Source organism: Myotis lucifugus, unplaced genomic scaffold, assembly GCF_000147115.1.
Source record: "Myotis lucifugus unplaced genomic scaffold, Myoluc2.0 scaffold_4, whole genome shotgun sequence".
Classification (NCBI taxonomy): domain Eukaryota; kingdom Metazoa; phylum Chordata; class Mammalia; order Chiroptera; family Vespertilionidae; genus Myotis; species Myotis lucifugus.
Genome location: NW_005871052.1, coordinates 8,559,752 through 8,587,407, shown reverse-complemented (window position 1 = coordinate 8,587,407; position 27,656 = coordinate 8,559,752). Strand labels below are relative to the sequence as shown.

The window sequence follows — 27,656 nt, the reverse complement described above, 5'->3', positions numbered from 1 at the left end:
CAGGTAGTTTGGAGGTAACCCAGGAGCTTGTCTTCATTTTATTTCTCTACTCTTTTCTCCTGCCTTTTTTTTCAACCAGCATTGTCTCCATTTTACAAGTGGGGATACTGAGGCTCAGAGAAGGAAGGGACAGCCTGAGGATACAGGATTAGGTGGTGATGGATTTGGGTCTAGAAGTCATGTATTCAGACTCTGTTCAGTGTTCTTTCTATGGCCCCAAGCTACTACACAGTGGATTCCATTACTAAATGAAACTGCTGGTAGCAGCTTAAATTAATATAGGATGTCCCAAAAAAATGTATACAAATACTTCGAAAAATTATTAAGATAGTGTTTATTAAAATAAATTTCATTTTCAAAATTGAGCTCTCAGTTGTTAAAGTGTGTATATATTTTTGGGACACCCTGTATATGTAAAAACTAAGGTTTGTCTCCTACACATAACAAGGAAAGGGGGCTCTTTAGGGCCCAATCTTCTACAGCAGAGTCCTGCTTTCCCACAAGAGGCACACTGATTGACCTCTCATCCTTTCCATAGCAGTTAAATGTTCCACTCATCTTCTGCATGTAGGAAGCAGTGAAATGTTGGAGAAGATGCTAAGTTGTTGTGAGGGGGAATTGTGATGCTTGCTTAAGCCACTTCAGGAGGATCCCTGAAGGCCCTTGATCCACCTTGGCCACTCCCACCACCTTACAGCTTTCAGGATACAGAAGCCCTTTGTGGCTGACCTGGCTAAGGGGTTAGGCCAGTGGTCGGCAAACCGCGGCTCGCGAGCCCCATGCGGCTCTTTGGCCCCTTGAGTGTGGCTCTTCCACAAAATACCATGTGCGGGCATGCACATACAGGGAATGTTGTGGAGTGAGAGAAGATGTAGTGTCGAGGATTGAGAAAGGTATGTTGAGATGGTTTGGACATATAGAGAGGATGAACGAAAGGAGATAGACGAAACAAGTATACAAGACGAGTGTGGATGGGAGAGTTAGAAGGGGTCGACCTCAGCGAACGTACCTCAATCAGATTGAGGACGTTTTTAGCAAAGGCCAGCTTAGGAGTACCCTAATTAAGTTAATAACAATGTACCTACCTATATAGTTTAAGTTTAAAAAATTCGGCTCTCAAAAGAAATTTCAATCGTTGTACTGTTGATATTTGGCTCTGTTGACTAATGAGTTTGCCGACCACTGGGTTAGGCCAAAAGGTATCTAAGAAAATGTTGATGGCATTAATCTGTGAAATGTTATTCTAACACTTGTGGGATAAGATAGTGAAAATTCAAGAACCAAAGCAGAGAGAGTCCCTTGAAACCATCTGGGCTGACTCTCATCTATGGACATTAAAACCCAGTTGGGATGACTTTTTCTCCTTTCTTGTATAGCACGGATTCTCAGGCTGGGCCAGCTTTCCTGGAGCCTTTCTAGCTTAATTTTGTTTGTTTTTACCCGGCCCAGGAGAGGAGTGGGTAGTCATACTGAGATGAAGTGCTGAGAGGAAGGAGGTGGAAGAATCTGTGACATTCAGACCTTGAGTGCTAGGCATTGGGGAAGGCTTTTTGTGTCATTCTTTATCTGTCCTGCTGCTAATACATTATTTTCCTATAGCCTGCTGATTAACTGTGGGAGTTTAATCCAGTTTGTTGCTGTTTTCACTTGCACTGCTAAAACCTGTAGAATGACTATAGTACTGGCCTTTCTGGGGGAATTAGACAAGGAATGTCAGGGTTGGGGAAACTGGAAGATAGAGAGAGAGAGATACCTTCTGTGCAAGTTTGAGAGCCCAGAAAGTTGTGTAGGGAAGGGGTTGCCACCAAAGCCCTGCCAAGAAGCTGACACACAGTTTTCCTCAGCTCTCTGGACCCCAGACACCTCATTTTAAAATATTTTATTTTTGAATAGGAAATACATTCACATGGCTCAAAATTCAAAATGTACAAGAGGGTGCACAGTGAAAAGACTTTCGACCCCTACCCTCTAGCCTCTCAGCTTCCTCTGCAAAGACCACCATTGAGTCCTTTTGAGAAATGTTCTATGGATATATAAGTATACAGGCATACCTCAGAAATATTGTGGGTTCAATTTCAGAACACAATAAAGTAAATATCACAATAAAGTGTGTCACATGAATTGTTTTAGTTTCCCATTGCATATAACAGTTATGTTTACGATATTATATAGTGTATTAAGTGTGCAATAGCATTGTCTTAAAAACAATGTATATATCTTAATTAAAAATTACCTTATTGCTAAAAATGCAAAACATCTGAGCCTTCAGCAAATCACAATATTATTGCTAATGGATGGTCTTGCCTTGATGTTGATGGCTATTGACTGATCAGGGTGGTAGTTATTGAAAGTTAGGGTGGCTATGATAATTCTTAAAATAAGACAACAATGAAGTTTGTCACATTGATTGACTCTTCCTCTCACTATTTCTCTGTAGCATCTTTACCTATAGTAGAACTTCTTTCAAAATTGGAGTCAATCCTCTCAAACCCTAATGCTGCTTTTCTAGGCTTATGTAATATTTTAAATCCTTTGTCATCTTTTCAGCAATCATCACACATCTTTACCAGGAGTAGATTCTATCTCAAAAAAACCCTTCAATGTGTAAAAAAATGCAATATCTGCAAAGCAAAATAAATTGAAGCACAATAAAATGAGGTATGCCTGTATATGAATATAGTCTTCTTGCTCTTTTATGTGGAGATATATATATATATATATATATATATATATATATATATATATATAATTCTATATCTAACTATACCTTGGAAGTTCTTTGACCCTGTGGGGGTGAGGATGTGTTGTGCAGAACAGAGGATGAGAGCACTGATTCTAGAGTAAAATTACCTGGGTTTTGATTCTGGCCCTGTGTGACCTTCAGCAATTACTTAATCTCTCTGAATCTTGGTTTCCTTATTTTTTAAAATGGTGATTAAATAAATTAGTATATTTAAAAACAGATTTGTTTCTGACAATAAGTATTCAGTAAATGTTAGCTATATTTTATTATTAGGGGGAAAAACCTATTCGACTGTGAGTCAGAAGATCTGGGTTCTCTTCTGGCCTCTTCTCCTGGGATAGCTGAGTGACTTCCTTTCTTCAAGCTCATTTCCTTATCTTTAAAATGTAAGGTCTCATCCTTAGTCTGCTTATCTCCTAGAGTTGCTGGGACAATCCAGTGAGCTAATGACTGTGAAAGCATCTTAGAAACTATAATGTACTGCACATGGAAGGAGTGTTGCTTAATCTTTTCATAGAAGATATTTAGGATAGCTTGAACCCAATGGCTAGAACTGGGTAGAGAAGGCAGTGCCCTTTTTTCTGTCAGTTGAACCCAGAGGACATTTTTGTACTGGAGTTCTAGTCTGGGTGGAGGTATCCTATGGCAAAAATTTGGAATAGTCAACTTTTGTCTTCCGAACTTTCTAATCACCCCATTCCTCTCTCATCTTCCTTGTTTCCATGTCTTTTTTTTACTCCCTTCTGTCTCTTGTCAAAACCTACTTTTACAAACAAGGCATCAGCATTCGTCAAAAATTACCCCATCTTTCCATTTGAGATAACCTAGTGAAACTAGCTCAAAGAGGAGCCAGATCTGCCCAAGTTTATACTGCAAATAAGTAACTAAACCAAGCCTGGAACCCATTCTTCCCATCCTAGTTTTTTCACTAGCATTTGCAGTTTAGTGTGAATTTGAATTTCCTTAGCAAAGAAGCTGGTAGTGAGAGAGATTCTGGAATTTTCTCTACTTACCCTTTAAACTGAGGTTTTCTTACCTCTTAATTTCCAGAGTCAGACTTGTTTGGGGTCCTAAGGTGAGGGAGAGGCATGTGCTGGTTGTAATATTGAAGGGATGATTTCTGTAGAGCAAAGGGAAGAAAGCACCAGAAAATGTCTAAAATAGTGACGTTCAAAGTGAAGCTCCGGGAGAAAATATTGGAAGTTTTTATATTTTAAATTGTTAAACTCAGTATTTAATTTATATTTTGTGGAGATTTTTGTAACACATACTACATTAGTAGCATTTAGATACTAGGTAGGTGTTCATATTTTTTTTAGCCAATTGACAATTTTTAATAAAAAATTAATTGACACCTATCCTTCTAAAAGACTGTAGGCATGGTTTCTAATCTTGGCTCTCCTGCTGACTAGCTTGCCATATTAGGCAACTTCTCCTCACCAGAGCCTTAGTTTTCTTATTTATAAAATGTTAGACTGAACTAGATGTGCTAGGTTTTGGTTCTCCAATCCTAACCTTCTCTGAGCATAAGAATGTACTTTCTTTCAGGCTCTTGAGCCTGAGTCAGAGTCCAAAAACAATATGTTCAACCCTAGAACCTTACTGGATGCTTTGTCCTTCAGTCAGCTGCCCTGGGTCCCTCCTCTCCCCTCCCCACCTCCTCTCCCCTTTCCTCTCCTTCTCCCACCTTCTCCACATAGCCGAGACAGGCAGACACTCTCTTACATAAGCCTGGCTGACCTACTTGAAGTTCTTTTGTTAAAAGCACAACCAGTTTTCCTGTAGACACAGACCTGATGCCAAACCTCCAGGGCCCTGAGGTTGGGTCTGATTTTGCTTCTCTTGCATCCTTTCTGGCAGCCTAGGTTTAGATGCAGCATCCTTCTGTCTGAGTCTTTAGTGACACAGTCTTAAGGGAAGCCAGCTCAGCCAGTTTCGATCCCCAGGGGCCTGATCCAGTGACTGCTCACTGAACACACCTCATCCACTATTTACCATGTCTGTTGAGAAACCAGGACTGTGATTTTGTGAGAACAACAGTGTCCAACCTCTGAACAGGAAACACTGCTGACAGGGACCAGAGGCACTTTTAAGTGCCTTGGCAAATGTATTTTCTCTCATAGTGAGCCAACAGGCAGAGGGAAATCAATAAGCCATTGGAAAATATCTACTTTCTGATTAAATACAGATTTCCTCTTTGGTCTGTATGGACTCCCCAGAGACAATTACATTCTCTTTGGACATTTATACTAAGGCTCAAAGCCTTTGTGAGCCTGTGTCCTAGATGGGTGTGCTCAGTAGACTTCAAGGTGGTTTAAGTTGATTGAAACATACTTATTCTGTCTCTTCTCAGGATCCAAGTCACAGTGCCCCTGACTAATTGCTGTTCCTGTTCTAACCACCAGATGGCCACATTTAAAGACAACTTAGAGAACTATTAGTTCCAACCTATCTTTTTCTCTGCTCTTCCCCCCACCTACAGCCCTCCTTCCCTTACAAGATTTTAACACGACATCTGTCAAATGGTTTAAAAAATGACTTTCCCTTCTTCTGCCTGCCTTGCCCACCCACCCTCTGGCTGTGGTGTCGATGACTGCAGAACTATGTATGTGGGAGGCACGGGAAGACAGATTCTTCATGTAGTTTTAGTCCCCTCCTCCTACCCTTCTATAAACCTAGAGAAGCACCACCCCCGCCCCTTCCCAGGAAACTTCAAGCTGGCCTTCAAATAACAGTCCAGGAAAAGTTAAGGCTCCCAGGGCTGGTTCCAGTGGAACCACAGGAAGAAATTCAAGAACCCAGGTACAAGGCCCAAGATGGAGTCACCTAAGGAATTTGGCACTCTTTGAGCCTCCTGTCTCTCCCCTAGGCTTCTCCTGCCATCTCTCAAAGTATGACAGCAACAAGAAATTCCAATGGGTGCCTGAAACTTAGTACCCAAAGCAAGTCCAAGAAGAAGGCCATGATGCCCAGGGCAGGAACATATTGGAGATAGGTCCCAAGCTGGCTCAAGAGACAGGTATAGGTTAGGCAGGGGTGGGCAAACTTTTTGACTCGAGGGCTACAATGGGTTCTTAAACTGGACCGGAGGGCCAGAACAAAAGCATGGATGGAGTGTTTGTGTGAACTAATATAAATTCAAAGTAAACATCATTACATAAAAGGGTATGGTCTTTTTTTTTTTTTTTAGTTTTATTCATTTCAAATGGGCCGGATCCGGCCCGCGGGCCGTAGTTTGCCCACGGCTGGGTTAGGTTAACCTCCAAACTGGGATGGCATGCTTCTGACTCAATTCATGGAGAGAGGATTGCTGAGTCATTTTATGTTTTGTTTTACTAATAGTTTGTCTCTTAGAATATTGGAGGCTGACTTGGGAAGATTGAACATAGCTCTAGAAAATGGCTTCTTAATTGTTGCATAGAGAGATGCTGCAAAAATTTTCCATTAGGACCACTGAGGACCTCAGTGCTAAATGTCAGGGTGGGGGCAGGAGTGGGTATAAACAGAGCAGTTTCAGATAGCCTCTCAAGGCAGACTGGGAAAATCCTCCTGATAAACTACTATAATTCCTCAGCCTGCCTGGGACTTGACACAAGAAGATGAAGCCAGGAAACAGTTTCAGAGATTCTGGTTTCTTCTGAATGGTCCAGTGCAGTAAGAAGAAATTCTTATACTTCAAACTCCAGCTGTGGCAATTTTAAGACACTTTCAGTATGATATATAATTCATAATCATTTGGGCTGCTTGTCAAAAATGCTAGGGTGATTTTGAGCAGGAAATCTGTGGACCACACATTGAGAAATTTGTGTAATGGGTCAGGGCCACCTGGGTGATACCAAAAGATCTCAGAACAGCTTAACAGAAACTCCTATTTCCAAGATGTGGAGATGCAAGCTGATGTTGACCAACCTGTGAGCTGCTCTAATGTGGGGTCATGGTTGGTGGTCCAGAAATACTAGTATGTCTTCTCTCTGGTCTATGCAATCATTGGCTCATTTGGCTGCATTTTTCTCTCAAGGACTTGTTCCCTCAAAAAGAACAAACTCTTAACTATATGAAATTTATGGCAGCAGCTGAGTCTCACCTCAGAACTTCTTGGTCTACTATGTTGAGCTAGTTGCTGAAATTTCATACCAGAAGAGTCCGTTGTTGAGGTACAGACTGAGCAAGCAATTTCCCTGATATGTTTGTTCACCATTATAGCTGAGATTACCTTGTAACTTCCTTTGAAAGAGGTATAGAAAGATGTGTCATCCTTTGTGATTAGCCTGTAATGAGTGAGAAATGTATTGGATGCTTCCTACCTTACAACACTTGTCTAGGTTTCCCAAGCTTTTAGGTCCTGGCAGGTGTTAGCTGGTTTGTGACCAAAGTCAATTGACAGTTTTTAATAAAAAATTAAAAACATACTGTCCTCTGGATCAGGTGGTCTGTCCTGCTTTTGCTGAGCCTGATCTGCATATAGACTCACCTGTCACTCACCTTTCCATGTCAAGCCAGTCCAGCTGCATTTAATGTCTTTCAGGTGTGGTTGAACTCAATAGTAGATCTTTCATTTCATTAAAGTGAAAAATTGCTGGTAATGGGACACTGAAGGAAGCCAATGCCTAATGACTCGCAAATCACATGCCCAAACTAGGAAAAATAGTATGTCATGAAAAAGATGATTTTTGCATACCTCCTTCCAGTATAGTCATAGTCACCATCACCTGAATGCATTAATTATTCTGCTTAGAAATGAAATTATTTAGTTATGGACCATAGTAACACCCAGATTTAAACTGAAACCAGCCTGGGGAAAGAAAGTCATAGGGAAAAGGAAAAGCAATTCATTTGATTTTTACTTTTAATATTCATAGTGGGGTTTGTCTTAGCTGGCATCTCTTCTCTCTTCCCTGATGACCATTGAGCGCCTGTGCAACTCTTCCACAAAAACCAGCCCACCCCAAAAGTCATCTGGCCATAAAACCTACCAACAATAGATTGGCCCATAGGCCACCTGGTACATGTTATATAAACAAGATCCTTGATCCCATAGACTATGCTGCAATCTTACAGGCATGTTAACTCTGTTGCTGTGATCTGCCTCAGAGCTTGACTGATTTTAGGGCTCAGATTGTAGAACTTTAGAGTGATATTAAAAACAACACTGTGGTTTATGGGTTAAGCTATGTTTTAGATCTACTGTTCACAAGTGTACATTCTGGTTGTTTGGACAATAACACTTTGGTTGACAATTTGAATAACTCCCATTTGGCTTATTTTCTTCTTATCTAGATACAAATTAGTGAAAGAAGTAAAAGGAGAAAAGATATAGGTTAGAGTCACCAGGGAAGAGATTAAGGATCATATGGGTGGGCCAAGATCACACAGCTAGGAAGAGGCAGCCTAACTCTAGTGTCCCTACATTTAACCATGGCTACGGGCATGTCTTTATCAGAGATACAGAGGTAGGAATGCATCTGCTTTTGCAAGGGACTGAGTTTGGTCAGAGTGGAAGGTCCCTGACATGTTCAAGACAAGAGTTGGAACCACAGGCGGTGCTAGATTAAGGATAGCTTTGAGTGATTGACAATAGGGAGTTATTGAAGCTTCTTGAGCCTGGATAGTGGTACCAGCAAAGAACTTTTGAAAAATGCATAACTAAGGAGTAGCTTGAGGAGGAGAGAGACCTGTGGGCAGCAGGAAGGCTAGGTTGGAGGCAACTTAAGGGCCAGGCTTAGGATGGGGCATTGGAAATGAAGATAAAGGATCATATGAGGAGGGGGGAGGGAGGGAAAGAGAGGTGGGAGAAGGAACACAGCAGTCCCAGAAGAGTTACCAGAAACAGGAAAAATTAGAAGGGAAATGGTGGCATATGATGAGTTTAACATATATTTTATTGGAAGTGATAGCAGGCCATGCAGTGAAATGTGGAACAGACCGTTAGAAATATGGGACTAAAGGTGACTGAGAGCAGATGTCATGAAAAAGATGATTTCTCTGAGGAGCTATATGGAGAGAACAAAGAGCCAAGGTCCCCATTGACTTTTGAATGGGGCAGTCAAGGGCCAAAGTTGAAAACCCATTCCTCAGTTTCCCAGCCACTCTAACTGGCCTGTGTTTTAATGTGTCACTAGCAATGCCTTAGTGAGACTCAGGAGGGGGCTAGTCAGCTCCAACTTTTCATTTTCCTGAGCAGAGAACAATAAAACCATCCTATGGAGCATGTAGGAGGGTGAGAAGAAATAAGCTGCTATAATGACATTTCTGTCTTTGCAAAGCTGAAGTGTTAGCCTCAACAGAAAGCCAGAACTGGAAGGTACCTGAGAGGTCATCTGTGTGGTTCACGTCTGTAACTTTACTGATAAACTAATACTGGTAAAGAGACCTAAGATCATTCAGTGAGTTATTTGCAGAGTTTCTTCCAATAGCCAGTTTTTGTTGTATACCCTGGTAACTCCTAGAAGTTGTTTTAATAGCCTGGGTCACACCTTTACAGAAATGTTTTCCTTGAACACTTTGGGCAAGATAGAGTCTGTTTACAGGGCTGTATTTAAAAGACATCTGGTTTATTCAGGGAAGAGCATAAAACCCCAGCCTATTTTGTATGTGCTTAAAGGGAACGAAGGAATGGATTTTGCTTTTGTCCATGCATACCTGTTGATAGAGGGTACCTTCTGAGGAGATGGGGGCAGGCACCAACTGAAGAATAACTTACAGAGAGGCAAAACCTCCTCATGTCCCTCATTGTCCTGTGAAACTTCTCATGGCAATTGGCACATTTGCTATTCTTTACAAAACAATATATTTTTTTCTTTTTTAACCTTTCCAGCTTCTGCTGCTTGCCATTAAAACTCTCATATTTCTGGCAGCCACCCAGGCTAATTAAATAAGTATTTGGGGTTGGTACTGTTCAGCTGGAGGGCAAGAAGAAGAGGAAGACAAGTGGTATGGCTCTGGAAAACTGGGTAGAGGCTGTCACCTCAGATTTTTTTCTGAATTGGCAAGGCCTGGCATTTGGAATGCTCCTTACATGACCCCAAATCCTTTTTTTCAGACATACCAACCACTGAGAAAGGACTTATAGACAGGCAGGGAACCAAACTTATGGGGTGGCATGGGGACCACTGGGAAGAATGAGGTATCAGGAAAGGCAAGGGTAAAGCCTAGATTAGAATGTCCCTAACCAGCAGCACCTGGGAAGTGGTTTGAAATGCAATTCTCAAGCCCCACTTCATACCTACTAAATCAGGGACTCATGGGGCCTAGCAGTCTATATTAAGAAACCCTCAAGGTGGTTGAGAACTGCTGTAGGCCATTCACAGGTCTCCCTGAAAAGAAAAACCAGCTGGGAGCCCTCTGCCTTCTTGACAGAAAGTGTAGAGGATTGGCAAAAGCAAAGCTATAGGTCAAGTTCGACTAGAGATTCAAATCTGCTCCACCACCTATCCGGTGGGTGACTGAGCTACTTGGATAACCTCACAAGTTATCTTCAGCAAAAAAATGGGGTACTAATGCGTACCTTAGACACAGTTACAGAGATTGAGATCAGAAAAGAGAGCCTGGCATATTTTCAATGAATATGATTCTCTCTCTCCCTTCTTCTCTTTCTTCCTCCCTGTTTTACTTACTTTCTCCCTTCTTCCCTGTCTTCTTTCCTTCCTCCTAAAACTGCCCACTGGCCACTCCAAGTTAGCTATAGACACATGTCTTGTTGATCAGAAACCAGCCTTAGAGGTCAAATTCTGAATGCCTCCAGGGTATGGTGATCATATTTCCAGGTTAATAGTCAGGGCTCATGGGTCTGATAACATATGTATATATTTTTAGAATTAATGGGATACAATATTTGAAATGAGAATTGTTTGGGAAATCTAAATAAGTCAAACTGCAGCAGGAAGGCTGGGGAGGGTTGGGGGCGGGGTGGGTAAGAGATCAACCGAAGGACTTGTATGCATGCATATAAGCATAACCAATGGACACAAGACACTGGGGGTTATGGGAGGCTAGGGGAAGGTGAAGGGGAGAAAAAAAAGGAGACATATATAATACTCTTTGTAATACTTTAAGTAATAAAACAATTAAAAAAAAAGAAGAGCTCATTCCTTCTTTATGAATTACTAGGAGCACAGGGCCCGATTGGAAATCGTGTGGTGCCACCCACTCCCTCTCCGGTCCTTGAAGCAGCCAAAGCCGCTGCTGATCAGGTCCTCCCGCAGCACAGGTGCAAGAAGGCCCCTGCCACCCCACCCCTGATGCTGCATGCGCAAGCTCCTGTCCGGCTGACCCTTAATGGCGCCCTGGTTAATTAGCATATTTCTCTATTATATATATAGATATTATGACTCTTCTCCCTCCCCATCTTTTTATTCATATCCAAAAGTGTCTTTGGTGTGGGAGTGCAGAACACTGTGTGTCCCACTCACTAGCAAGTCTGAGCAAAAACCAACCTATATTTGGTGCTGCACCTGAAATGTCCTAGGGATTGGGAATTATTTTGTTAAAAGTCACAACAGCGCTGTCCCAAGGCTCAGAGCCATTTGGGTACCTTCCTGGAGTAACCCATTGTACCTCCTGGCTTTATGTTGGGCTTGTTGGCTGAAAGGGTTGGAACAGATGGGAAATTTGGGCTTTGGGTTGGGGGAGGGATATAAACCAGTTTAAAAATAAAGCATTTTACCCCTGACTTAACTACTCCCAAATGGCCTTTTCTTGGCTTTTCTCTCTTATATTTTGTACCATTTGATAATTTGATCAGCTGCTGCTGCTTGAACTCTTGACCTTGGCTTTTGTGAGATTGTACTCCTTGGCATTCTAATTATGTGGTGATAGCTCTATTTAGTTTTGTTTCTCTGGATATTCTTCTTATCTTTACCTCTCATTGTTGTTGTTGCCCTAGGTTTCTGGCCTTCTTTCTAAGCACTTTCTTCCAGGGCAAAATTCCTTGGTTTTCACAATTTCTTCTGGGCCATTGACTCCTAAACCTGTATAGCTATTTCCTATAACCTCTCTTGATCTTTAAATCTACCTGCATATCTTGCCGGCCCCTACAATTCAACATATTAAAGAGAATATTTGTCATCTTTCTCCATCTCCCAAGCTAGCATTCCTCATGTTTTAATTATCATGTTTAGGATTGAATCCCCGCCTCCTCCCCCCCCCCCACACACACCAAATCAATTTTAACCTCCTCATTTTCCTAAAACTAGATTTAAGAACCTTCAGACAGACTCCAGCCCACCTTTTCAGCCATCCTTCCACCCCCAACTGCCCTTCTCCAGCCCTTTTCAAACTTCACTACATTTGCCATCAAAGCTCACATAGTCCTCACCTCTGAGACTTTATTTAATGTCATCCCTCTGCCTCAACTGCCCTTCCTGTTCCCTGTTGTATCTTTTATAATATTACTCATTTTTAAAGCCTATAGTAAGTGCCCCTCAACACTTCTAGAGTCCAGTAAGCACATATGATCCTTCCTTGCTCTGAAATCTTGAACTAGACCAGCATATACTAGGCATTGTACTAGGCACTGTACATCCAGCACTCAGTTCACCCTGTCTATAATTCTGCTTGTGAGGCAGGTATTGTACTTTTTTGTATTCCAATTACATGCTAAAAGTTTATTTTGGTTTGTTTCTCTGGCTTCCTGTCTGTTCCTCACCTCCCTTTGTCACTGCTACTTTCTAAAGTAGCAAAGCCCAGAAATTGAAACTAGGTTTACTGGCCCTTAATGATTTCTGCATACTCCTTGAATGGCATTCACTGATGGTACTCAAAAGGCCTTTGACATCAGGTAAGGACTATGGCTGAATCACAGTAAGTAGAGCCCTACACCCGGTGGGAGCTCACTGATTGAGAGATGGATGATAAATGGATGATCAGAGAAAAGTGTAGCAAGTTAAAAATCAATCCTGTACACAACAAAAAAGAGATTTAAAACCAATTTCCAGCCCCGATTTAGTTTACTTTTAAAAGAACTCAGAGGATGGGGGGGCATCACCTTACTCCTGCTTAAAGTTGTGACTAGAGAGCACAGGTGCCCTATACACCTAGCATCTCTTTCTGGATTAATCCTCCTCACGTTATATGAACACACATCTGTCAACTCTTGGTTCAGCGTTTTATAGCTCATGAAGTAAGTGGGGATATAGAATTATTCCCATTTAATAGGTGAATAAACTGAGACCCAGAGGCAGCATAATATATAAGAGCAGAAACTCTAGAGCTAGAGTGTGTCTGCATTTTAATTATGGCTTCAATACCTATTGGCTGTGTAAATGTGAGCAAATTATTTAACCTCTCTGAGCTTTAGTTTTTTTCATCTGTAAGATAGTAATAATATTAGTATCTCCTCAACGTGTCGTTGTGAGTCAAGTGAGTTAAGGTGTGTAAAGTGCTTAGAATAGTGCCTGACCTATTAAGTACTTTATATCAGCTAATTTTATCATCATTATTATTATACCTTTAGCAAGAAGTAGAGCAAGGTCTTAAATCTGGGTGATTTTTTCTACCTCCTCTATGGTGTTATGTTGGAGCAAAAATAGATCCAGAAAGCTGGCCATCAGATGACCATAAGCAAGTCACAACTGCCATAGTATACCTGATTTGTACAATGAGGGCTGATGGGTGATGATCTTTAAAATGCTGTATAGTTCTGACTATCATTGATTCCAAGTAGGTCTTGACAACAGGTTTGCCCGTTGGTTTGTGACCACTGGGTACTGGATTGGCTTGACCATGGCATAGCTGGGCTATCTGACCTGAGGGCCCAGACAAGTCAACTGGACTAAATGGATGTAAGAGTGAGGCAACTGCTCCTGGGAAAAACCAAGCATGGGATCCCTAATTAGAAAAGTCCACTGTAAAAAGAGCACAGACAGTGGAATCAACCAAATCTGAGCCTAAGGGTCCTCAAACAGCACCACAGATAGCATCCTGAGCAGGGTGTTGGTAACTGATGCTAATATATCCTTTTGACTCTTGGGAAAAAGCCAAGGATGTAGCTTTAAACCACAAACCTTCATGATGCTCTGAGTTGGTGTTATATGTGCTTACAGAGACTTCTCTATAAGGATTTATTTTATTGAGGCCAGTGATCAGCAATTCTCCACTGAGGCAAGAACAAGAAGAAATTGACTTTTAATGTAGTTGGGAAAAAAACAAGTTCAACATAAAAATAAATCTCCTCATAGGTAGGAGCATCCTTAAAGGTGGCTGTTCAACTCTCTTTGTTTGGGTTCTTTAAGAATAGGAGCCATCTGGTTTATGATACTATGGATGGAGTTCTATGAATTCAGTATAGCTAATTAGTAAACATTAGTAGTCCAGTATGATGGGTTATAAGACTCCATAATTTATTACTTGTGTGATTGGCCAAAGGACCAGGCCGCCTCTTTGAACCTGTTTTAAATATGGAAACAGCTCATTGAGGAAGGATCAAGTGATGCAGTAGATTTGAAAACATTTTGTAAACAGTAAATCATGAGGTACTTGAAAAGTGGTGCTATAAATGATCCTATTGAAAATCTCTTTAACATTCATGCTGAGGAGCTCCCCGATACTTTACCTTCTCTGGAAGGCACAATAGCTAGAAACCTGAGCAATGAAGGATGCACCAGGAAGGAGCTGACCAATAGTGTTATTTTCTGGCTGGTATGTTGGCAGGTAGACCTGTGTGACAGGATATATGTTCCATATCCTGTCTCTGTTGTCTTTTAACTGTTTTGTCAGGAGCCATGTTGCCTTGGGAAATTAGTCCTTCCTCAAAGCAGACTGATGAAAAAGGTGACTTCTAGAGGAAATGTTCAGCTATTCATTGCTGGGGAGAGAGTACTTGAGTCCTTTGCTTGACAGGCCATATGTTCTCTATTCTGGAATCTGTTTCTGCAAATGCCAGGGAGACTCATGGCCCATACTGGCAGGAACCAGTTAGGGAAAAAAAGAGAACAAATAATACAGTGGTCAGGATGGTAGCCAGAAAGAGGCAGACTATTTACCTACCCCATCCTCATCGTTGTGCTTAGATGAATGTTGTGAACATGTTCATGTGTGTGTTCATGTGGCAGAGAGATATATATCTGCCTGCTGCTGTGTGGAGCCCAGTCCTAATGACCACAAAGTTTAATGACCAGTGTTAGGGTCTGTGAACAACCCCAGCCTTGCTGGGTGACCCTGAGCTCACCCCTTAACTTCCCTCTGGCTCAGTTTTGCCATCTATCAAATGCAGAAATCAACCTACACCTCTCTATGTATATCACAGGGTGGTTGTACAAATCACTGAATGAATCTGTGCCAAGGTTGAGTTTCTTTGGAGCAAGTCATCACAGAAAGCCATATTCTTTCACACCCATGACCTCTCTGGATGGCATCATGTGTGGGTGGCAACCAGGAGGCTGCAGGACTGGGGTCCATTGTATGTGAGGAATGCCATGGTCTGTAACCTCTGGGGGTGGGATACAGTGGTGTTAAAAATGTACCACCAACTCTCAGTTGGTCAGTTACAATGAAGAGGAGGAAAGGGAGAGGAGTGCAGAGAATTTAGAGCAAATGTGCTCGAGCCTTGTTTTAGCATTGATTTCAGCCTCTCTACCCATTCCAGAGCTTCAGCTGCCTTGAAGATCCAAGGAAAGATGGACTGGTGCTTTCTTTCTTCACTGGGGGAGGAGATAATGAGTAGGGATAAAAACATGAGGCCTATGTAGTCCATATTCACATTCTGGGTCATTCCACTCACTGTCTAATGTAGAGTTGACAGTATTGTTTGCCTTATAGTTTAGTGCTGTTTGTACTTCCAGTGCCATCTCTCTTACCCCCAGTCTTCACCACTAGTATGTGACTTTTCCCATAAAGTAGTAGAGCTCTATGAATGGGGAAGCGGGCAAGTAAGATAGCCAGCTGTGTGGACTGAAAACATTCTCATTTTGTCTCCTAAGCTGATCACTGGAGATTCCATCGTTAGTGCTGAGGCAGTATGGGATCACGTCACCATGGCCAACCGGGAGTTGGCATTTAAGGCTGGCGACGTCATCAAAGTCTTGGATGCTTCCAACAAGGATTGGTGGTGGGGCCAGATCGACGATGAGGAGGGATGGTTTCCTGCCAGCTTTGTGAGGGTGAGTGTCAGCCTTCACTCTCCTCTCCTGTCTCCTTGTCTGTCTGCACCTGGATTTCCCCTCACCAGCCCCTGTTCTACTGATAATTTATCTTACGGAGGCGCCTCTCACATTTTACTTCATTTTGTGGTCTCCTACCCAAGACCTAGGCTTCCTTTATTTTTTTTTCTTTCTAATTTTGAAGCTTTTTAAATTTTTTTCTTGTTTATTTTAACAATCCCCACCTACTGCCTCTGCCTCCTACCTGCTGTGACTTTATACAAATTGCTTCCCTTTTGGCCTTGTTGGTTTTTAAAGACCATTTTAACTATATTGCTGTGAATTTTACTTTCTTACCTCTCTTATTTTCTGCTGTCTTTTTGTCCTTGTCTCCTCTTTTTCATTCTTTCTTTTTATACATCTCTCCCATCCCTCCTTTCTCCTCCTAACTTTTCTGTTCTTCCTTTCTCTCACTTTGGGAAGTGTGAACACACCTGTATATTGTCTCAGGATTGTCTTCAGTTGTTAATGTATGAGTGTGGGCTTTCTATTTTCTCAGGGGCTCTAGTTTACTGATTAGAATCTTACTTTTTGCAAGAGACTCAGCGGCTGGTATCTAAGATGTGCTGTGAGTGGGAAGCAAAAGCCTTGGCCCATTTTACATTGTACCATGAAGAACTTGGCCCTTAAAAAAAGGGACTATTGGAAGAGGGCTCCTTAGCAGTTTCTTATTCTTCTGGGTCACCAATTAATAAGATGCTATGGGAGAAGAGCATTGGTCTGGTGACCCAGCTTTTGACCATATTTAAGAGTTAAGAGCTTGAATCAGATCTTTGGGAATTATGAGCTCTGATTTTCCCCATCCACAAAATGCAAAATGGTCTTGGTAATTCTTTCATGCCAGGGTATGTCATAGTGAATGAGACAATACACACACACACACACACACACACACACACACACAAGCTTTGTGGACATCAGGATGTCTTATCATTATCCTTAAGACAGCCTATCACCGTTTGTTAATTTCTTCTGTAAAATAAGGCTAAAGTCCTGACCCAAACCAAAGATCAGAGTGGCTTTGACTTTTGGACAATAAAGGGCCTCAAGATTAGAATGACAGCTGTGTGGCATGAAGGAAGGAGCAGGGTATTTGGAATCAGACAAATAAGAGGCAGCCTCAGTTTTACTACCTTATAGCTCTATGGCTTTTGGTAAGACTTTTCACCTCTCTGAGACCCAATTTCCTGATCTGAACAATAGGAATAGCAGACTTTTTACAAGGATTAAATAAAACCACATATGTGAGTAAAGTGTCTAGCACAGTGCTTGGTATATAGTGGGTACTTGACAAATGCTAACTTGCTTAATCATCATCTTTATCTTCATCCTCATCACTACCAACCCCTTATTAAATCCAAAAAGATCTATATATCAAGGCTGGCCATATTGGTTGGAATAAGTCTCCTTCCTTGGAGGGTGTAAACCCACCATTAACTGGTTGGAATGACTTAGGTGAGGGCACTGGTCAGAAGCAGAGAGGTGGACAAAGTGACCTCTTACCCCTCTGACCTGAGAATCTCCTAATGAAATATCCAATCTTTTTTTCATCCATGTATGTGGCATCTTTCACCAGAGTCTTCAAATGCCATCTGTTTCCCAGCTCAGCTTTGCTCGTTGATGAATTGGTCCCAGTGGTAGTCAGAAAGAGCACATCAATAACCATGGGCCTTTGTAACTAACATGAGGCCCTGTACACAAACAGCTTGTGTGTCTTAGAATGACAGTTCCCCCTCTTTAAAAGAAGGATTAAATTGCACCTTGTAACAATGTCACCCAAATCCAAATGTATTTCACTTTTAGTGAAATGTCATTTTTGTAATAAGCAGTACATCAAGGGGTGGGACAAAAATGAATGAGCAAGGCAGAATTGCTCTGGGAGGCAAATGACAGAGCCAGGCTTTAGAATATAAATGAGCTGACATTGATGCTCCTACATCCAAGGCCAGGAGGAGTGTTCCTCTGAGCACAGTTGAAGCAGCCACTTGGGTGGGCTGATGCTAATGTTTAAGAACACCCCTGGCTGGTCCAGGAATACATGATATAGCGTCTAGTCTATTGGTTCTCAGTTGCACAAGGAAATTATTCCCTTGAGTCGTTTAAAAAACAAACACTAAAACCCAGGTTCCAGACTGGTCAAGTCAGAATCTTTGATATTGAGAACCATTGTTCTAGACAAACACAGCCCAATAGAAATATATGGTGAGACACAAATACAAGCCACACATATAATTAAATTTTTTCTACTAGCCACACTAAAAGAAAAGTTTTAAAAAAGGTAAAAGTGAAATTAATTTTAATATATTTATTTAATCCAGTCTATTCAAAATATTATCATATAATGTCTATAATAATAAAAACATAATATGCAAGTCAACTGAAAGGCCGAACAGTGGAACGACTGTCTGGACGTCCTTCTGGACAACCTTCCGGATAAAGTCGGGGCTATGAAGGCCTATTCTTGCACGAATTTTGTGCATAGGGCCTCTAGTATAATATAATACACTATCACTACAAAATTATTAATTATATATTTTACTAAGTCTTTGAAATCTGGTGAGTATCCTATACTTACAGCACATCTCTATTCACACTAGTCACATTTCAGGTGTTTGTTAGCCATATGTGACTAATTGCTATTGCATGAGATAGCATAAGATAGCACAAAAATAGAGCAGGATTTTTAATGGCAGAGCCTAAATCATAACTTAGAGCTTTAATACTCTGTCTACTATACCAGTGATTATTCTGTGAGAAACTAAGCATTCCCTGTTGCATCAGATTGCATTCAGAATGAGAATTTGTTTATCATAAAACTTTTTTGTTTGTTTTAGTAATACTCTAATGGTCTTCAGATTGCTAAAGGGAAGTATCATGGAACTTAGGAGCCAGGTGTTATGGTATTGCCAGTAAAAGGAAATTTGGGTAGGCTGCTGTTGGTGAATGATGTGAATATTGGCTCCTAGGTAGACCTTTCAATTCTCATGAATTAGTGTTTATGTGTAGGTTTACATTTCTAGTAACTTTGTATGATAGTTAAGGGATTAAATTATGGAGGTTATGGAAGGAACCTCTTTTCTAGTAGATATTTTAAAATAAAATTGCTGTCTTCATTCCTCTACATAAGTAATTTTCAACCTTTTTCATCTCATGGCAATACAAACTAATTACTAAAGTGTTGTGGTACACCAAAATATGTTATATTTTTTGCCAGTCTGACAAAAATAGGTATAATTTTGATTCATTCACACTGGATAGCTATTGTTGTGTTGGCTGTTGTCATTTTTAATTTGACAATTTAAGGGAAAAGAGGTCAATTCCCCAGACTAAATAGTCAGGTATTGCTTGTTTTAAAAATTATTGCAGCACATCAGTGTGCTTGCCGTGACCCACTGGTTGAAAATTGCTGCTCTATGTTGATTTTTGGTTGAGCGTAGAATGGTACTGTAGAAACACTGCTAACTATATTCCACATATTTGGTATATGATAATGGGCTTTTATTTTTCTCCATTTCTAAAGCATTCTCTAAAATGTATTCAGGTTCTGACATATCTAGGTAGGACATAGAGATAAATCACACTGATCTATTGAATCTTCATTAGTGATATAGTTGGTAGGCAGATGGGCCATTTCATGGGATGCTATACCTCCATGTTATAGGATAGTTACTTCATTTATCCAGACTGACCCTGAGCTGAGATTCAGTAGCTCCTGGAGAACATCAGTACTAGGTTATTTGGCATATGACATAAAAGCATATAGCAAAGAAAAGACTTTTGCCTAACTCCATACCAACTGGACACCTTTGTAGATCATTGGACAAAATTTGTAACTAATTTAGCAAGGCACCTTCATTCCTTAAATGGAAGTCTCATTGCTGTATGAACATCCCAGGTTTAGAACAGTTATCAAGGGTGTTTTGTGAGGTACTGTCCAAGCTAGCCCTGATAGTAATCAGATTAAACACTATGTAGAGTTTGAGATTCTTGTCTCAGTTCTGTTATTAGTTGTGCAGCTTGAGCAGCTTCCTGTACATCTTTGAAGCTCAGTTTTTCTCCTTGCAAAATGGGGATAATTGAGTCCTGTGAAAATCCTTTTTAAACTGTGATATGCTGGATACCTGTAAATAGGAAGTGTGATACCATTTTGGCTATTGTACAAGAAATTGCTGGGTACATGTTTTTCTACTCAGTCAAATATTTGCCTTCTCAGTTGTTCAGAATTTTATTTTGTATGTGTATAACATGTATGTGTGTGTGTGTTCTCCCTTTTGTACTGGGGACAACATATCTTCACCAGAGCCATGCAGGAGTTGATGTACCTTCCTAGCAGTTGGTCAGGTTAAGTAAATTACAGCTTACTGAATATCAGTTTCCTTATCTAGCTATTGACATCTTCAGCTGCTTTACTAGCCTGGTCTCCATCCCTGGAAGCTGAGAGCAGACTGTTGGGATATTATTGTGTCTCCAAATGGTAAAACTCAACCCTGTGGTGGAGCCTCCTTTTGAATTATAGGCCCTAACTCCAAATTATAGAGGCATTTTTACTTTGTTAACATGTAAAAAGGAACCTTTGTTCTGACTCTGGTCTATGGCCTGCAGAGGGCTTGCTGTATACTTTGAGACAAGCTGTGTACAGAACACATGACATCCAGTTATTGTTAGTGGTAGGCAAGGCCTGCATGGCAAGGCATGAGTTTGGTCAGAGCCTACTCAGGCTGCATCAGCATATATATTCTTTGTTTCTTCAAATTTTAGATTTATCTGGTTTTAGGCCTGCCTGGAGGCAGGGGGATAAAAGGATGAGCTAATCAAGTCATTATCATCATTTTTGCAGTTGAATAGATCATATGTCACAGAAAATAAACCTCTCCTGTTCATAAGGAAGCCCACTGTTCCAAAGTGTTACTTGACTTTTAATTACATAGCATCTCTTCTTGACTGCACTTGGGGAACACTTTTCACCTGTGTGAAACCTTAGGCTCACAGTAGATTTAGAGTTGGAAAGACCCATTTTGGTCAGGAATGACTGAATCAGATGTTTACAGGGGCAAGACAGATAACTTATGAGAGTAAATCAGTCTGAGAGTGGGGTAAATGGGGGCCTATGTCTAACTGGGAAATCTATGCCCCATCTAAAGGGAGCAAAAGACTTGGATGGTTCTCATCAGTGGGATTAGGTATAGGAAGGAGGGAAGTCCAGTGGGTTGAAATATTCCAGTATTTTCAAGAAAAGCCAGGAATTGAATTTTATGTAAAAATACCCATATTTTTAAAATATTGACAAGTAATTCACATTAAAAAAAGAAATACTGTGAGGGACAACTACAACACATCTTTAGGGCTAAATTGTCCCCCTGGGTCCCAATTGGGGACCAGTGATCAGCCTGACTTTCTCAATGTATAAAACCTGAGGAAACAAACATAGGCCCAAAGAATGGAAGTGACTTAATTATCTTATAGGAATTAGTGAAAAAGATAGGATTTGTACCCAGGCCCATGAATATTACTTAAGAGAGCTGATTTAAAGTCTTTGTCTAGTAAGTACAATGTCTGGACTTCTGTTATGGTTTCTGTCAGTTTTTTTCCTGTTAATGGGTCATAAATTTCTGTTTCTTTGTGTGCCTTGTAATTTTTTTTGAAAACTGGGCATTTTGAATATTATAGTGTGGTAACTCTGGACATCAGACTCTCTCCCCTTCCAGGGTATGCTGTTGTTGGTAGTTGAGGGGTGCAGTTGTCCATTTGTTTAGCAACTTTTCCAAACTGTTTTTACAAAGACTGTATTCCTTGTCATCTGTGAACACTGAAGTCTCATTGTCCAGCTAGTGACCTAACAAATATTTATTTAAATACCTAGAACCAAGAAGATAAAAAACAAATAAACAAACAAAAAACTACTCTTCTAGTCTTTGCAGCTTGGCTCTGAGCTGGGGCACTCCTTCAACACTACTCCAGGTTACCCACAATTCTGCCTTAGTCATCTCCTCTCTCCTGCTTGTATATAACCCAGAGATCCTCCAGAAGTGCAAACCTACACTCTATACTCCCCTAATGCTTTCTCTGAGTATGCATCTGTCTCAGGGCATGTGTGTTGCACTTTAACTTCCTCAGTATGCATGGTAGCCTTTCTGAGTTATTATTCTTTCAAGAAATTTCTTCCTCAGTCTCTTCCCTCCTATGATATTGGGCCTGTTTGCTGCTTGCCCCTTCTGCCATCCCCTATCTTGGTTGGGTATGAGAAGTATATGTCTTTGAATCTTTCAACAGTGGAAGTCACACCCTCAAAAGCCACTTGAGCCCAAGGAGGTAGGGATACAAAACAAAGGTCAGCCTCTGTGCTTGTCCCTCAAGGCCAACTAGGTCAAAATACATATCCACAGTATTTTAAGAACAAGGTCATTAGCCCACTGGCACCAGCAAGCTGCATGAGGTATATAGGCCACCCTTGTCTCAACTGCTGGGGAATAGGGAAAATGCCTCAACATTCTCTTAGGAAATTTTAGCCTTAGTTTTCTGCATCAAGCAGTCCCCTGGTTGCTGTAACGTTTGGATTACAGTACAGAATTCTGAAAAAGTTGGTCCTGTCAGTCATGTCATCTAAGGGTTATTTCAATGGAGGGACTGATTCTTTGTGCACCCTAGAAAGTGATGTTACCCCCTCCTGAATCTTAATCCTGTGCTTTCTGTGCTATAGAATAATCAGGAAAGGGTATGCTTGGGCTGTTAACAATACTGTTAACACTTGAAAATGTACTTCTGATTCCAAGCTAATGGCAATAGTATTTTGCTTTCTTGAAATGAGTTCAGATATGCCAGCCCTTGTTTATACACCAAAGCTTCAAGTAGACCTCTAGCTTTAACCATTTATGTAGAAGGTCTTGTTTGTGGCCCTGGAGGTGACTCATTGCAGTATCTGTGAGTTGAGGCTAACATTAGCAGGGAGAGCCTTTTTCCATGGATTACTAAGATTTTTTCCCTCCATACCACGATTTCAAATGGCATTAGTACTCATTTACATTTGCATGATGCGTTTTAATGGCTTCTGACTGTGCACATGCTTTGGATGACACTATGTAGTACTTCTTTTGGCTAATTGTAGGAGATTTGCCTGACCAAGATGATTTTCTCCATATTCAATTAGGTGAGCCTATAAGTCTCTCTCAGAATTCCCAAACTTATAGCAACCTTGAGGGTAATATAGTTTATACCCCACGCTCTAAACAGGGCTGTAACTAAATCACCCTGGACTTTGGAGAACCTGGCATCTATCAGCAAAGTCTGAATTGCTTTCTTAGTAAAGCTGCTAGCCCTTAGCCTGTAGTCTAAGCAAATTTCTTAAAACATGTTGTTGTTGTTGTTGTTGTTTTTCACTAGGAATATGGTATTTATGAACTGGTACCAGTAGAAGACACTCTGAATTGTTCTCTTGGTGGTGGAGCTTTCCTTCCAAGGCCTTGCTATTAATCCATAGCATGAATCAAATGTCTTGGTTGGCTTTCTGAGTTGAAGACTGTAATCTGTGTCCTGGGGCCTATTTTTCTTAGTATAGCCAATCCCTGGATTCATGTAGGTATCATCTTGGGCTTCTCTAGTATCATGTCTACATTGCTTTGGTGGTCTTGATGATTTAAAAAGAGGAAGAGTGTTTGGAGATGAGGTCTGCTTCGGAGGCTTTATGGGAAGTATAACATTTTGGAAAATTATGATAATTGTATATATTCTTTTCTTTTTCCATCAGTGTAGATATTATTATGAGTCAGAATACACCACTTAACATTTTTCTCCTCAGGGCTTCTTGTTACTAGTGCTATTAATATCTCCTTGCCAGTATTTACTAAATCCTAAACAAACACAACTGCCCAGCACTTAACAGCAGCTACCTCCTTGAGCTAGGTAGAAAGGGCTGAGAGTATCTGGCATCTTGAGAGTCCTCCTTATAGGTATCTTGTTCTGCTTGTTAGGGCTTCACCAGAGAAACCATACTCAGAATCTTTTGGATCTCCCTTTTGGTGTTAAGAAGTGAGTCACATCTGAAGAACCTTAATTTGTGATGTCTTGACATTGAATGAGAAAATTGGCAATTCCTGTTTTAGCTCTGTTTCCAGAATGGACTTGCTATATTAAGTAAACACAGGGTAGTCATTTCTGGATGACATGAAGGTTGGTTACCTAGCTCTAGGGTATGAGACACAGGGCCAAGTATCTGAGGGCTCAGGCCTCATATACACTATTCCTGTTAGAGATACAGCCAGTGAAGGAGTCTAACACCTCCTGGTCTAAATACGTATAGGTACTTTTGTCTTTCAGAAACATTTTCTTTACTACCAGAGGATAAATGTAAAGAAAAAGTAGGCCAGGGCCTTAACGAGATCCCACCAATAAGGATGGTATTCCCTGAGCACAGTAAGCTGTACTGATCAGTTGATCGTGCCAGTCCTTAGGGAATCTAACTATCCTCCTCTTTCCTTGACTAGTATTGGAACTCAGATCTAGTGAGATCTTAGTCACAAGCTGACTTTTTCTGAGTCTTTTGCAGTAGAGGAGCCAAGGGGTAGGTGGATGATGCTAAGACAGCAGGTGAGGCACATGAATAGGGAGCTTTGGGCAGAAATTATTCTAGTCTTTTGAGGTCTAGTGACACTTCTAGGGTTCACCAGAGAACAGTGTATTGGAAATGTGAAATGTAGGCATATCAAAGATCAGTTTGTGTGTATTGAGCAGGCGGCATTCTCTGTAGAGGAATAGGGAATTATGGAGCTTCTGGGGATGGAGAAATGAAATATTTGTCATATTATTAGGCAGGAAGAGCAAACATGAATATAGCAGGGGCATTGATCTGGATAGAGATTTGAAGGGCCAACTCTGCTGCTGATTATCTGGGGAATGTCAAGCAGGGACCCTTCCTTTTCTGAGCTTCATTGTCTTGGCTGACAGTCCAAGGGGTTGGGCCAGGTTGTTTTTAAAGGCCCTATCTGCACCAGTCTGAGGTTCTTCCATGATTCTAGAGCCAGGACCATTTGTATTTACCAGCCTTCATCTACTCAGAATAGTACATTAAATTAGTTTGATGGGGCTGCCCAGTGTGTCAGGAAATATTTGACTGGACACTACAGATGGTGAATAGAGGGTGGAGAGAACATTGACACATTAACCGGTAAAACCTCATGTCCAGGTGGTGAGGTTGTTCCTATGATGCATCAGTCCATAGGTCCTACCAGGGATAATGACATGAGGTGGCATGAAGAAGCAACTCAGCTTAAAATCTGTGGCCTCCTGTTCTTTGAGCAGCCAGATTCTAAGAGACAGTTTGCTCTATTTCTTTATTGATGTATTTATTTATTTATTTATTGCTGACACTATTACACATGTACCCCATTTCCCCTTCCCTTTTACCCATCTCCACTCTGCCCCCACTGCCCCTCTGGCTATCACCACACTGTTGCCTTTGTCCATGGGCTATGATCTCTGCCAAACCTACCCATATCTGTTGAGTAGGAAGCTTCCAGAGGTGTATATATCCAGGCTCAAGATTTACCTCCTTGTATATGCCTCTCCCACTCTCCGTCTTTATTAGGACGCTCTTTATTAGGAGTCATAGTCTTTGATTTTGTAATTACAACTTAGCTCTAGTATCCAGATCACTTGAGAGAAGAAAAGAAAGCGTTGACTTTAGCCTATTCATACTGAAGTGTAAATGAATGTTATCAGTCCTTTGCCTGAGAATGATTTGGAGGGGTGAAAGCAAAGATGAGTCTTTTTCTCTGTGACTTCCCATGAGCCCTTGCTTAAGGAAGGACATTCTGGCCTAAGTTTGTATTTGATTGGACTTGGTTTGATTGGAACCAGCCAAAAGGCTGTTTTGTTTTGTTTTTATCCTTCTTAAAATGTTCCATGGGCAATGGTTGTTGACTCACACAGGTAGGGCATTTTAGGGCTTAGGGAGATTTAGAAGTCATCTAGTTCAGCCTCCTTGCTGATGTTTGAACCCCTCCAGAATATTCCTGCCTCCCAAGTGGTCATCAAATCTCTGCTTTTACACCTTCACTGCTATGTAGCTTCCTGCCTTTTTAGAGGTTGTGGCTCAGGTTGTAGCTCAGGACAGCTCTGAGAGATTTTGTCCTTATGCTGAACCAAAATCTGTCTTTTTGGAGCATCTACTCAGGGGAATGGTGTACATGGCTAAGAGCATTAGCTGAAGATAGTATTTCTGGATTAGAATAAGAGCCTTCCCCTTTATTAGCAATGTAACCATGGGCAGGTCACTTGTACTTTCTGCACTCAGCAACTTGATGAGATAATAGTACCTACCTCATTAAGTTGTGAGAACTAAACAGAAGTATGCAAGAGAAGTATTGATAGTAGGTTCTGACACATAGAAAGCACTCACTCATAATACTGATGATACCAGCAACAAACTTTCAATGTTAATAGTATAAGTAGTATCCTTATTTCCCCTCTCCTCCAGGAATGCACTGACCTTCTGCTCTGTCCACAGTTCTTCAGAGCTCTGAAGCCTGAAACGAGGTCTGCTTAGCCTCTATTGTTCTCCAGGCCTTTATCCTGTCCCTGTGTATCAACTTCCTGCTACTTCTACATGTATATGGCTAGATCAGCCGTGGCAAACTACGGCCCGCGGGCCGGATCCGGCCCGTTTGAAATGAATAAAACTAAAAAAAACAAAAGACTGTACCCTTTTATGTAATGATGTTTACTTTGAATTTATATTAGTTCACACAAACACTCCATCCATGCTTTTGTTCCGGCCCTCCGGTCCAGTTTAAGAATCCATTGTGGCCCTCGAGTCAAAAAGTTTGCCCACCCCTGGGCTAGACTGAGGCCGTTTGGGCATTGAAGGCTTCTGTTCTACCCCATTCAGCTGCTTATATTAGGATGTGAGCTGCATGGAGGCCTGGGTATACCAAGTTTCCATTGAACCTCTCCTTTGATACTGCTAGGCTTTTAAAACTAATAAGAATGGTGTTGCAACTAGTGAACCTGATGAATATGTACTTGGATAATGTACTTTCTTGGATTTTCTGGTTTATACATCAGCAGTTAGCAGTTAGTCCTCATTTATGAATAAATAAATGGTAGAATGCAATACTATACATAAGAACACAGGAATGAATTGGAAAACATTCTTTGTAAGATGTATTGGGAAAAGGAGACATAGTAATAGACCTGTAAGTTCTGCCCATTGGTCCAGCCTCTTAGTTGTTTTTATAATCTTACTAGAGGCCCGATGCACGAAGATTCGCGCAATAGGCCTTCCTTCCCCTGGCTGCCGGCACTGGTTTTCTTCCGGCACCCAGGACCCAGGCCTTTGGTCCAGCTGCAGCAGAGAAGCCAAGCCTCTTCAGTCTTCAGTCATCTTCAGGCTTTGCTCAGGCCAGAGCCTTCAGTCTTTGCTCTGTGTCTGTGTATGCAAATTAACCCGCCATATTTGTTGGGTTAATTTCCATACTCATACTGATTGGCTGGTGGGTATAGTGGAGTGATGACCAATTTACATATTTCTCTTTTATTAGTGTAGATTAAGGTAGTGAGGTTGTTGACTTTGCTAATCAGTAGGGTTTGGGCCTGGGGGCCATGTTTGGGATGGATTTATCCCCACGTTTAGTTACATATTAGCTAATCATAGCTTACTTAATCTTAATGACACATTTAATAATAGTGTTACATATGATATAGGGTCAACAGTAGCCCTGAAATTGTGGTATGGCCAGATAAGCTGGAGTTGAAGCTAGGTCCTATAAATTCATCTTCCCATGTGGGTT

General features: G+C 41.1%; 1 protein-coding gene across 2 annotated transcripts in view; it reads left to right on the top strand.

Annotated features, from left to right (window-relative positions):
- Positions 1-27,656, top strand: part of ARHGEF9 (Cdc42 guanine nucleotide exchange factor 9) — a 176,455-nt gene that overhangs the window by 13,893 nt on the left and 134,906 nt on the right. The window contains exon 2 of one of the 2 annotated variants that reach the window (XM_023763710.1): positions 15,658-15,837. The exons of the other annotated variant lie outside the window; for it this stretch is intronic. Coding sequence (XP_023619478.1) covers positions 15,712-15,837 — 126 coding nt within the window. The 5' untranslated portion in view covers positions 15,658-15,711. The remainder of the gene's footprint in view (positions 1-15,657; positions 15,838-27,656) is intronic. 2 annotated transcript variants of the gene reach the window in all.